The sequence below is a fragment of the Solea senegalensis genome, unplaced genomic scaffold, assembly GCF_019176455.1.
Source record: "Solea senegalensis isolate Sse05_10M unplaced genomic scaffold, IFAPA_SoseM_1 scf7180000015805, whole genome shotgun sequence".
Classification (NCBI taxonomy): domain Eukaryota; kingdom Metazoa; phylum Chordata; class Actinopteri; order Pleuronectiformes; family Soleidae; genus Solea; species Solea senegalensis.
The window spans coordinates 2,621-16,004 of NW_025321458.1; the positions used below are offsets into that span (position 1 = coordinate 2,621).

The following is a 13,384-nucleotide window of genomic DNA, read 5'->3' on the forward strand; positions in this document are numbered from 1 at the left end:
AGTTAGCGTTACAGATTTACATTCAGTATTAAAGCATAGTAATTATGATATACAGCTTTTTATGAACTCTTTGCATGTGTTATGTTTCTAATTATTACATTTTTCTTACCATTGCCTCCATTTATTTCAAATTCATGTCATTTGTAATCCAAAACTAACTGTGGGGTAACATTGTTATAACACACCATTACACACATACACACATACTGTATATATACATATATATATTGTATATGTATATAATCCAAAGAGCTGTATTGCTTTTATCAAAGAAATGTGTATATTTTATGTGTCTAGTTTGAGTGGGGGATGGGTGATATTTAGGGAATACTCAGACTCACATCTGCAGTGTTTGTGTACAGCTCTGTGGCTTCATGTGTCACCGTGGTCTCGAGCACAATAATAAACAGCAGAGTCTTGAGTTGTCAGGCTGTTCATGTGCAGATACACCTGGTCCATGTCGTTGTCTCTGGAGATGGTGAAGCGATTCTGGACAGATGATGAATAATATTTGTCGCTTCCACTTGGAGCAGAAATGTAGGCAACCCATTCCAGGCCTTTTCCTTCAGCTTGTCTGACCCAGCTGATACGTGCATCACTATCAGATATTCCAGCGTAGGTACATGTCAGTTTGTGGGACTCTCCAGGCCGCTTTACCACTGGTTCAGATTCAGTCAGAGTCTGACTGTAGATGCCTGAAGAAAAACATTGATTTTGATTAGACCAGAGACAAACATGAGCTTCAACAGACAAAAGTGATGAGTGCAGAAGTGTGGCATTCACCAGAAACAGCTGTTAGCAACAGACACGTTAGACATGTAGCCAAAGTCATCACTGGTGTTTGTCGTTGTGTCTGTTTGGTTTTGTCTTTAGTTTGCAGTCAGATAAATAGAAATGACAAGATAGTGATTTGCATTGACTCCTCCTTCTCCCAATGCTCAAAAAAGATTCAGTAACGGATGAGATTTTCTATTTTTAAAATATCTTGTTTATCATTTTTATGTTCTCATTATAACCTTTTTAAAGGGTCAACAGACACCTTCTTGGTAGTATGTTTAGTTTTTCTCCAGGTGAATGTTAATCTCTGCACATATGAAATAAAACAGTTCTTTGGTGATTTAAATTGTCTCATCTCTGCCATTGTGGGAAACCAACAGGGGGACAATAGAAAGGGAGTTGATGATGGTTTTCCAACACTGTGTGATCACTTTTAAACCTCCAGTACGTATAGTTTATTTGTTTATTTGTTTTTTGTTTTTTATGCAGTGTAACTCGTTCAGATTGCTTCCATGAAACTCAGAGCTACAGTGAACAGCAGCAAATGTGTTGTGTCTGGCTCATACAGGCAGTGGTTTAGGGAGTGCTTGATGTGCTTTGTGTTGTGTTGGTGCTGTGTGCACTTTCAACATCAGACCGTCACATACATGACAAGCCACAATTGTGATTATGATCCAGATATGATTGTGAGGGTGATTTGTAGCAGTAGAATGCTCCTCTGAAACTTTTCATGGACTCTTCTTGGTGTTTTCAGCCATCGTGCTTCTGTGTGACGCTGCCTCACTTCACTCATGCTGTGTCCTTCTTCCACCTCACCTGCTAATGACATAAAATGCATCACTCTCAGACATGAAAACAGATCTTTACTCAGAGAAAGTCATGCAGGGCTTGAGCAACAATGTGTGAACTCATTTGACAATGATTTACATGTGAGAAACATTTGTTTAGATTTAAAAGTTACACACTACAGCCTCAAAATTTAATTTTAAGCCAAAATGTTTTCTACGTTTTTGGAAAGTTGAATACAGTTAAATACAGTTGTTACCAAATACTGAATACTGTCTTAAATGTTAGTGGTTGAGTCAGAGTTTTTGTACAAGTCTGTTGGTGTTTTGTGTCACTGTGAGATAACGGACACAGTAATAAACAGCTGTGTCCTCAGGCTCCAGATTCTGTCCTTGTATTGTTACTGTTCTTGCTGGAGTGTCTCTGCTGAAGCTGAACTTGTTCTCTAGAGCACTATTTTTAATGATGCTACCTCCACCCCACTGATGAAAAATCCAGTCCATTGGTTTTCCTTCACGATGTCTTATCCAACCTGTCGCATAGCTGTTATCAGTCAGAGAATAACCAGAGACCTGACAGGTGATGGTCAAAGACTGTCCACGCTGCACAAACACTGAGTTTGGCTGGATGAGGTCAATACACCTCACACCTGTGGAAACAGAAATCAACATTATGTCCATCATTCATCAGACTAGTCAGTTTCTACTGTGTTTGTTAGTTCAGTGAAAGCTGCTCACAGGATCCAGCTGCCAGCAGCAGCATCACAGCTGCAGAGAACATGGTGGATGATGATAAGGAACTGATGTGAACTCCTCTCTCTCTTCAGTGACACATTTGACTCCTCTAAGAGGGACCTTTATGGGAATACTGTTGAATATTCATATTCCTCATTTGCCTCGACTTGCTTTGCTTGCGGAAAATGTGTATTTGCAAAACAGCACAAAGAAAAGCAGGAAGAAACTATGTTTTGTTGTTACATGAGCTCAATAATGACCTCATATATTCACCTTATAGGCATGATGGAACAGCCCAGATTCTCTTTTCTAATTCATCTAATTTATTAATTGGGCCACAGGGTATGTGTAGTGGTTAGCACTTGCAACAAGAAGACTCCAAACTCTGAATATGTGCAGGTCAGTCTGTGGGACAACCTGAGTTTCGGAGTTAAGAATTTTGTAATTGCCACAAAACATATATTATTTACATATGTTTTATTATAAAAATAAAGTATTTATAATTATTATTTATTAATAATAAGTTAACAACAATTCATTCAAATTTTTCTTTTTTTTATAAAAATATATTTTTGAAAGCTAACATCACTAACAGTAAACTGGTGTGAAATCATCAGTGGTCTGAAGGCTCCTCCTCTGGTGGATTCATGTTACAAGTGTTCAGGCACTGAGGGGTTTTTGTTCATGTCTACTGATGGTTTGTATCATTGTGTATCTGGCACAGTAATACACTGCAGTGTCTTCAGGCTGTATATTCTGTCCATTCAGAGTCACTGTTTTGCTGGAAGTGTCTAAGTCAATACTGAATTTGTTCTTCAGTGAATCTTTGTAGTATGAGCTTGCAGTGCCTTTCACTCCAATCCACTCCAGTCCTTTCCCTGCAGGCTGCCTGATCCAAGCTGTCCAATAGCCAAGAGAATAAGAGACCTGACAGGTGATGGTCAGACGTTGACCTGGCTGCACACTCACAGAGGCTGGCTGTGTCAATGTTTCACACTTCACACCTGTTAAAAGAATCAAATGTTGAGTTATAAATGATCAAGTTTTCCTGTAAAAGAAACATTTGTTGACTCTGACAAATCTAGAGAGACTCACAGGATCCAGCTGCCAACAGCAGCAGCAGCAGAGCTACAGAAAACATGGTTTATGATGAATCTAACGTGCTGTGAGCTCCACTGTCAGTCTGATGTTGACTTTTTATTGGAAGATCACTGAGTTTGCATAGAGTCAAATATGTGAAGCATCAGTGTTGGTGTAACTGGAGCCAATAAAAGAGTGTGTTCAGAGTTATTATAGGAACAGAGTGAAAATCACCGACCTGTCCAGGGTGTACCCCGCCTTTTGCCCTATTTCAGCTGTGATTGGCTCCAGTGACCCTCATGTGGAGGATAAAGTGGTAGAAAATGGATGGATAATTTATAATTATTGCTATATAACAATTACTTTATAGTACAGTTACTTATTGAAATGTATGGGTGTATACCCATACATACCCATATATGTACACAGTGATGAACACTAATTCAAAAACCAAAGACCATTTTCTGCACTGGAGAGTGACACGACCTATATTGTCAGCATTGTCACCAAACTTTATTTTCAAATGTTAGTTAGCGTTACAGATTTACATTCAATGTTAAAGCATAGTAATTGTGATATAAAGCTTTTTATGAACTGTATGCATGTGTTATATTTCTAATTATTACATTTTTGCATGCCCTTACCATTGCCTCCATTTATTTATTTATTTATTTCAAATGTATGTCATATATATACTGTATATGTATATAATCCAAAGAGCTGTATTGCTTTTATCAAAGAAATGTGTATATTTCATGTGTCTAGTTTGAGTGGGGGATGGGTGATATTTAGGGAATACTCAGACTCACATCTGCAGTGTTTGTGTACATTACATGTCATTTAGCATTGTGTACAGCTCTGTGGCTTCATGTGTCACCGTGGTCTCGAGCACAATAATAAACAGCAGAGTCTTGAGTCGTCAGGCTGTTCATGTGCAGATACACCTGGTCCATGTCGTTGTCTCTGGAGATGGTGAAGTGATTCTGGATAGATGATGAATAATATTTGCTGCTTCCACTTGGAGCAGAAATGAAGGCAACCCATTCCAGGCCTTTTCCTTCAGCTTGTCTGACCCAGCTGATATCTGCAGCACTATCAGATATTCCAGCGTAGGTACATGTCAGTTTGTGGGACTCTCCAGGCCGCTTTACCACTGGTTCAGATTCAGTCAGAGTCTGACTGTAGATGCCTGAAGAAAAACATTGATTTTGATTAGACCAGAGACAAACATGAGCTTCAACAGACAAAAGTGATGAGTGCAGAAGTGTGGCATTCACCAGAAACAGCTGTTAGCAACAGACACGTTAGACATGTAGCCAAAGTCATCGCTGGTGTTTGTCGTTGTGTCTGTTTGGTTTTGTCTTTAGTTTGCAGTCAGATAAATAGAAATGACAAGTTAGTGATTTGCATTGACTCCTCCTCCTCGCAATGCTCAAAAAAGATTCAGTAACGGATGAGATTTTATCTAATAACTCAAATGATATTGTGGGAAACCGACAGGGGGACAATAGAAAGGGAGTTGATGATGGTTTTCCAACACTGTGTGATCACTTTTAAACCTCCAGTCTGTATTGTTTATTTGTGTATTTGTTTTTTGTTTTTTATGCAGTGTAACTCATTCAGATTGCTTCCATGAAACTCAGAGCTACAGTGAACAGCAGCAAATGTGTTGTGTCTGGCTCATACAGGCAGTGGTTTAGGGAGTGCTTGATGTGCTTTGTGTTGTGTTGGTGCTGTGTGCACTTTCAACATCAGACCGTCACATACATGACAAGCCACAATTATATTTATGATCCAGATATGATTGTGAGGGTGATTTGTAGCAGAAGAATTCTCCTCTGAAACTTTTCATGGAATCTTCTTGGTGTTTTCAGCCATCGTGCTTCTGTGTGACGCTGCCTCACTTCACTCATGCTGTGTCCTTCTTCCACCTCACCTGCTAATGACATAAAATGCATCACTCTCAGACATGAAAACAGAGCTTTACTCAGAGAAAGTCATGCAGGGCTTGAGCAACAATGTGTGAACTCATTTGACAATGATTTACATGTGAGAAACATTTGTTTAGATTTAAAAGTTGCACACTACAGCCTCAAAATCACATTTTAGCCAAAATGTTTTCTACGTTTTTGGAAAGTTGAATACAGTTAAATACAGTTGTTACCAAATACTGAATACTGTCTTAAATGTTAGTGGTTGAGTCAGAGTCTTTGTACAAGTCTGTTGGTGTTTTGTGTCACTGTGAGACGACGGACACAGTAATAAACAGCTGTGTCCTCAGGCTCCAGATTCTGTCCTTGTATTGTTACTGTTCTTGCTGGAGTGTCTCTGCTGAAGCTGAACTTGTTCTCTAGAGCACTATTTTTACGGATGTTACCTCCACCCCACTGATGAAAAATCCAGTCCATTGGTTTTCCTTCACGATGTCTTATCCAACCTGTCGCATAGCTGTTATCAGTCAGAGAATAACCAGAGACCTGACAGGTGATGGTCAAAGACTGTCCACGCTGCACAACCACTGAGTTTGGCTGGATGAGGTCAATACACCTCACACCTGTGGAAACAGAAATCAACATTATGTCCATCATTCATCAGACTAGTCAGTTGAATATTCATATTCCTCATTTGCCTCGACTTGCTTTGCTTGCAGAAAATGTGTATTTGCAAAACAGCACAAAGAAAAGCAGGAAGAAACTATGTTTTGTTGTTACATGAGCACAATAATGACCTCATATATTCACATTTTAGGCATGATGGAACAGCCGAGATTCTCTTTTCTAATTAATTTAATTGGTTATTTGGTCCACATGGTATGTGTAGTGTTACCACTTGCTTTGCAACACGGAGACTCCAAACCTGGAATATGTGCAGGTCAGTCAGTGGGACAACCTTAGTTTTGAATTTATGAATTTTGTAAATGTCACAAAACATATATTATTCACTTGTATTTTATTATTAAAATTAATAATAAAGTATTTATAATACTGTTGTATTAAATTAATAATGTATACAAATTTGTCTTTTTTTATAAAAAATATATTTTTGTCATCTAACAACACTAACAGTAAACTGGTGTGAAATCATCAGTGGTCTGAAGGCTCCTCCTCTGGTGGATTCATATTACAAGTGTTCAGGCACTGAGGGGTTTTTGTTCATGTCTACTGATGGTTTGTATCATTGTGTATCTGGCACAGTAATACACTGCAGTGTCTTCAGGCTGCATATTCTGTCCATTCAGAGTCACTGTTTTGCTGGAAGTGTCTAAGTCAATACTGAATTTGTTCTTCAATGAATCTTTGTAGTGTGAGCTTCCAGTGTCTGTCATTCCAATCCACTCCAGTCCTTTCCCTGCAGGCTGCCTGATCCAAGCTGTGTAATAGCTATTAAGATAATAAGAGACCTGACAGGTGATGGTCAGACGTTGACCTGGCTGCACAGTCACAGAGGCTGGCTGTGTCAATGTTTGACACTTCACACCTGTTAAAAGAATCAAATGTTGAGTTATAAATGATCAAGTTTTCCTGTAAAAGAAACATTTGTTGACTCTGACAAAGCTAGAGAGACTCACAGGATCCAGCTGCCAACAGCAGCAGCAGCAGAGCTACAGGAAACATGGTTTATGATGAATCTAACGTGCTGTGAGCTCCACTGTCAGTCTGATGTTGACTTTTTATAGGAAGATCACTGAGTTTGCATTGAGTCAAATATGTGAAGCATCAGTGTTGGTGTAACTGGAGCCAATAAAAGAGTGTGTTCAGAGTTATTATAGGAACAGAGTGAAAATCACCTCTGCTTCAACTTATTCAAACACATTCACTCTGTGTTTAAAGTGATAAAATAAATGTCATTTTTGCTTTTGTTGTAACTGATATAGCTCTAAATAAAACACACTGAAAATATTAATATCTCCAAACAAAGTGTAAGTTTCAATATTTGAAAACCCTAACAAGAATCAATGCTCTCATTGTTATTATATGAATAATGGAACTTAAATCTTTAATATGTAAGTTTTTCTAAGTGATTTTCTTTTACTGTCAACACATTTTATCAGAGAACTCAGCATATCACTGTTGCATTAATTTTCTGCTAATAAGTCTGTATTTTCTGTATTTCAGTTTTTATTGAAAGTGAAAAAAATTGCACCAAAACATGAAGCTGGTTTATCCAAGAGACTTTTTTCTAGATTAACTTTGTGCTGTTTCAGATATTGCTTTTGTTACCTTTTGTGATTACAACCTAATATCTAAGTAATACAATTTGTTTTCATTCTTTTAATATACAATGTGGGTTATTAGTGAATGTATTTGTTATTTATTTATTTTCATCCTAATATAATACTTTGTTCACATGATTCAGTTCTTCAGAGATATCACCTTTGGTGTGTTATCATTTAGACAGTAATTCACAGCTGAGGCAAATAACAATAATAATACAAAAGAGAAACAACAATTTCTAAATGTTTTTGGAAAATATACCTCAACATTATATTGAGTTATATCATATTATTTTTAAATCGTTATACATTGTAAAAGATATTTACAATGACATTGTAGTGACTGTAATTGTGGTGTGTTTAATCTGACAAACAAATATTATTATTTTACATTAGGAACAATTTGTGAACTTTTACGGCAATAACATTAAACTGGTGTGAAATCATCAGTGGTCTGAAGGCTCCTCCTCTGGTGGATTCATGTTACAAGTGTTCAGGCACTGAGGGGTTTTTGTTCATGTCTACTGATGGTTTGTATCATTGTGTGTCTGGCACAGTAATACACTGCAGTGTCTTCAGGCTGCATATTCTGTCCATTCAGAGTCACTGTTTTGCTGGAAGTGTCTAAGTCAATACTGAATTTGTTCTTCAGTGAATCTTTGTAGTATGAGCTTGCAGTGTGTTTCATTCCAATCCACTCCAGTCCTTTCCCTGCAGGCTGCCTGATCCAAGCTGTGAAATAGCCAAGATCATAAGAGACCTGACAGGTGATGGTCAGACGTTGACCTGGCTGCACAGTCACAGAGGCTGGCTGTGTCAATGTTTCACCCTTCACACCTGTTAAAAGAATCAAATGTTGAGTTATAAATGATCAAGTTTTCCTGTAAAAGAAACATTTGTTGACTCTGACAAATCTAGAGAGACTCACAGGATCCAGCTGCCAACAGCAGCAGCAGCAGAGCTACAGGAAACATGGTTTATGATGAATCTAACGTGCTGTGAGCTCCACTGTCAGTCTGATGTTGACTTTTTATAGGAAGATCACTGAGTTTGCATGGAGTCAAATATGTGAAGCATCAGTGTTGGTGTAACTGGAGCCAATAAAAGAGTGTGTTCAGTGTAATCACATGTCCCTGATCACCTGATCAATGACACTTTCTCTTGTACTATATAAGAACAGTTTCATTGCCAAAAATTTACTCTACTTCATGTTAGAAAATGTTGCCCCTTTATTTTTGTCAAATTCTGTGATCATTGGTCATTCGGATTAGACAGGAACTAGAAATAGAGCCCATATCACTCCAGTGTTAGATTTACTACTCTGTTTCTCTGTTCACTTTAGAATTCATTTTAAAATCATCTTCTTCAGATACAAAGCACTTAATGATTAGTCTCCATCAAACTTTAAAGAACTAGTTTTACCCTATCTTACCAACAGATAACTTTTTTTCCCATGAGTGCAGGATTACTTGTGGTTCCCAGAGTCTATAAGGTCAGAATCGGAGGCAGAGCCTTCAGTTACCAGGCTCCTCTCTTTGGAACCAGCTCCCAGTGTTGGTTCAGGAGGCAGACACTCTCTCTGTTTTAAAGTTACACTTCCTTTTTGATTAAGCATATACTATGAGCTGGCTCAGGGAAACCTAAAGCGTCTCCTGGTTATGCTGCCATAACTCCTGTGGTGTACTCACACTCAGTTCACACTCAGGGGATGAATATGACATTATTACATGACATTAACCTTGTTTATCTCTAACCTACTTTGTGCCTTTCCTCCTTGTCCTCTATCCTAGTAGCAGTAGTGTTATTGTCATCTTTGTTATGCATTGATATCAGTATTTTATTTTCTAATATTGATTCTATTGCTTGTATAAATGACATTGTAGCCCTATAAACATGCCATAACCAATTCCACACAGTCCTGACTAAACCTAAAACTTGATAGAACTGTTATGTATTTGCTCCTGGTCTCTGTCTTATGTCTCTACCTTGTGTCCATGTCTTCCTCTCTCTTATCTCTTCCTGTCCTTCACTTCTCCTTTGTCCCCCTTTTTTCCTTTCTCCGCAACCGGTCGAGCCAGATGCTGCAAATCTTTGAGTCTGGTTATGCCAGAGATTTCTTCTTGTTTTTTTTCTCTCCACAGATGCTTAGTCTTTGCTCATTGTGTGAACTGCTGTGTTTCTCTTTTCTCTAATAAAGTAATGTTTCTGCTTTACTATGTACAGTGCCTTGAAAAATGTACATTGTGAGTTGGTGCTATACAAATAACATTGACTGGAATTGAATTGAATTGAATTGAAATCTAATGGTGGCCTAAAGAGAGTACTGTAATTTAAAAGCAGTAACAGTAAACTGGTGTGAAATCATCAGTGGTCTGAAGGCTCCTCCTCTGGTGGATTCATGTTACAAGTGTTCAGGCACTGAGGGGTTTTTCTTCATGTCTACTGATGGTTTGTATCATTGTGTCTCTGGCACAGTAATACACTGCAGTGTCTTCAGGCTGCATATTCTGTCCATTCAGAGTCACTGTGTTGCTGGAAGTGTGTAAGTCGATACTGAATTTGTTCTTCAGTGAATCTTTGTAGTATGTGTTGTATCCATGTCGTGAGCCTCCAATCCACTCCAGTCCTTTTCCTGCAGGCTGCCTGATCCAACCTGTGTAATAGCTACTAACAGAATAAGAGACCTGACAGGTGATGGTCAGACGTTGACCTGGCTGCACAGTCACAGAGGCTGGCTGTGTCAATGTTTCACCCTTCACACCTGTTAAAAGAATCAAATGTTGAGTTATAAATGATCAAGTTTTCCTGTAAAAGAAACATTTGTTGACTCTGACAAATCTAGAGAGACTCACAGGATCCAGCTGCCAACAGCAGCAGCAGCAGAGCTACAGGAAACATGGTTTATGATGAATCAAACGTGCTGTGAGCTCCACTGTCAGTCTGATGTTGACTTTTTATAGGAAGATCACTGAGTTTGCATAGAGTCAAATATGTGAAGCATCAGTGTTGGTGTAACTGGATTAATAGAAGAGTTGCAGGGTAATTACATGTCCCTGATCACCTGATCAATGACGCTTTCCCCTGTATAAGAACAGGTTAATTGCCAAAAAACAAACACATGCCACCTTAAATCCTGTTGAAATTTGGACCTGGATATTTGGATATGTGTATTTTTACTGTAAACTTGTAAAATACAAATTGGTGCTTTTACAGTTTTCGTTGTTTGTTTTAATAAAAGTGTCTGTTATGATATATGTTTTGTGTGTGTACTGTATGTGTAAAGGGTTTTTTGAGGGTGAAGAGGGTTCTAATTGGGCTATAGTTTAGGCTTTAGGTTCTTTGCCTGCTGTACAAAACAGCTCTGTAATTTTAAAAGAAGTAACAGATAACTGGTGTGAAATCATCAGTGGTCTGAAGGCTCCTCCTCTGGTGGATTCATGTCACAAGTGTTCAGGTAGTGAGGGGTTTTTGTTCATGTCTACTGATGCTTTATAACATTGGTGTGTTGTAACATCGTCATACTCATAGTAGTCTCCAAGCTGCCTATCCTGTGCAATCAGAATCATTGTGTGTCCGGCACAGTAATACACAGCAGAGTCTTCTGGCTTGAGGTTGGACAGTTTCAGATACGCCATGCTGTTGCTATTATCTCTGGTGATTTGAATTCTTTCTTGTACACTGCTGGCATAAAGTGTTTGACTTGCATCATAGTGAATGAGCCCCAACCATTCCAGTGCTTTTCCTTCAGGTTGTCTGACTCCAGTGACTGACCATTCAAACCTAAAAAAAAACCAATCAAAATGAATCTCAGAATTTCTTCTTTTTTCTATTCAGAGCATTAAGTAGCATTAAGTAACTTACAGGGCAGACAGAGGAATGTCAGCAGAACACATAGATTGTCCATCCTCAGAATATAGATGACAACTCTACTGTAAGGCTTGTAAGTAAGACAGCCAGTCAGTGGGAGGCTAAGTATATGTGAAGTCTCCATTTGCATTGTCATTTAATGAGGGAGGAGCTAATGTATCCGGCTACATCTTTACTATAAAAACCTGTTCTTTCCACATACAGCTCAAAATGTTAGTTTATCTATGTATAGTGCACATGTAATCTTTTTTAACTTGTTTTAGTGCTTCCTCAGTTTCACATGGCTCACCAGGCCTGTGTTAACAACACTTTGCAGCAGTAAATGAACAGGTGATGGACAAAAAGCTACAGGGATATGTTTATAACAAACACCTCAGTCAAGTCAACAATGACACTTTATTCTCACTGAGGTCACATGTTACCAAAAACCAACAACTCCCACCAGACACGTTTATCTTTTCAGGCACAGTTTACAACACAGGGTTTGATGTTATCTTCCTTAAAGTCTCTTTAAATGAATAAATCATATAACAATAATGCAGATATTGATATAACACTAGATGAAATGCCACGCCTGCTAAACCTTTTTTGGAGTCTTTTCTCATAAATATGTAAAAGAAAAAAATAACCTTATTCAACCTATGTTGGATTTGATCTGCCTGTAATGTGCACTATATAAATAGGATCAGGGCTGTTACCTAAAAATATGAATCCAACAGACAGTCTATAGAAGATGTATAGAGTGCAGTGGGTGTAACACGGTGTCAGAACGTATCTGTCCTACTCCTCTGTGGCATTTTAGAACATGTAGGTTGATGGATTGAGTCCGATTTTTAAGACTTTATCATATGTTGTTTGTTTGTTTTTTCACTATCTATTTAAAGTGTGACATTTAGATCATGATTTTAGCAACTTCATTTACTTCTTTTGGCAGTTTAGTAACTTACAGGGCAGACAGAGGAATGTCAGCAGAACACATAGATTGTCCATCCTCAGATTATAGCTGAGAACTCTACTGTAAGGCTTGTAAATAGCCAGTCAGTGGGAGGCTAAGTATATGTGAAGTCCCCATTTGCATTGTCATTTAATGAGGGAGGAGCTAAAGTTTTTGGCTATACTTTACTATCAAAATGAGTTGTGCAGTATAATTTCCATATACTGTGAAATAATACAAAATGTAATAGGCCTGTGTTAACAACACTGCAGCAGTACGTGAACAGGTGATGGACAAAAAGCTACAGGGATATGTATATGTATGTATATAACAAACACCTCAGTCAAGTCAACAATGACACTTTATTCTCACTGAGGTCACATGTAACCACTAACCAACAACTCCCAACAGACACTTTTATCTTGACAGGCACCGTTTACAACACAGGGTTTGATGTTGTCTTCCTTAAAGTCTCTTTAAATGAATAAATCCTATACAATGATGCAGATATTGATATAACACTAGATGAAATGTAACGCTTGCTGAACTTTATTTGGATTGTTTTCTCATACGTACGTAAAAGGAAAATTTGATCTGCCTGTACGTCATGTAATGTGCACTACATAAACAGGATCAATGCTGTTACGTAAAAAGTGAATTACGGTATGCTCAGGAGCGGCAGGTCAGGTAATGCTTGTCCGTGTACATGCAGGGCGATGAAGAACACAGACAGTTGAAATTCATTTTTCACCGTGCTGTCATAAATGTGATGCTGGCGTGTTATTTGGAGAATCACAAAACATTTGCTTTACCATTTATGATTATGTGATGGCTGGTGATGTATATTCTACTTTAGAAAAAGAAATAATAATATATATATATATTTATAGTGAATTATAAAGTATATATTGTAGTCAGTCACTAGTCATTTGCAAGTTTGGCAAATTATTTCAACTCAAAAATATAAAAATTCATCACAAAAAACGTTAAACC

The 13,384-nt window shown here is 38.0% G+C and overlaps 4 gene segments (V, D, J or C); all 4 read right to left on the reverse strand.

Moving 5' to 3' along the window:
* Positions 1-357: 357 nt before the first annotated feature.
* LOC122762573 lies at positions 358-848 on the reverse strand. The segment is given in 2 exon segments: positions 358-695; positions 784-848. Coding segments are annotated over 2 exon segments (372 nt in total).
* Positions 849-1,859: 1,011 nt separating this feature from the next.
* On the reverse strand, positions 1,860-2,381 carry LOC122762575. The segment is given in 2 exon segments: positions 1,860-2,212; positions 2,301-2,381. Coding segments are annotated over 2 exon segments (396 nt in total).
* A 1,856-nt stretch (positions 2,382-4,237) lies between these two features.
* On the reverse strand, positions 4,238-4,741 carry LOC122762576. The segment is given in 2 exon segments: positions 4,238-4,566; positions 4,655-4,741. Coding segments are annotated over 2 exon segments (372 nt in total).
* A 3,533-nt stretch (positions 4,742-8,274) lies between these two features.
* Positions 8,275-10,488, reverse strand: LOC122762574. The segment is given in 3 exon segments: positions 8,275-8,322; positions 10,062-10,351; positions 10,443-10,488. Coding segments are annotated over 3 exon segments (384 nt in total).
* Between the last annotated feature and the right edge of the window lie 2,896 nt (positions 10,489-13,384).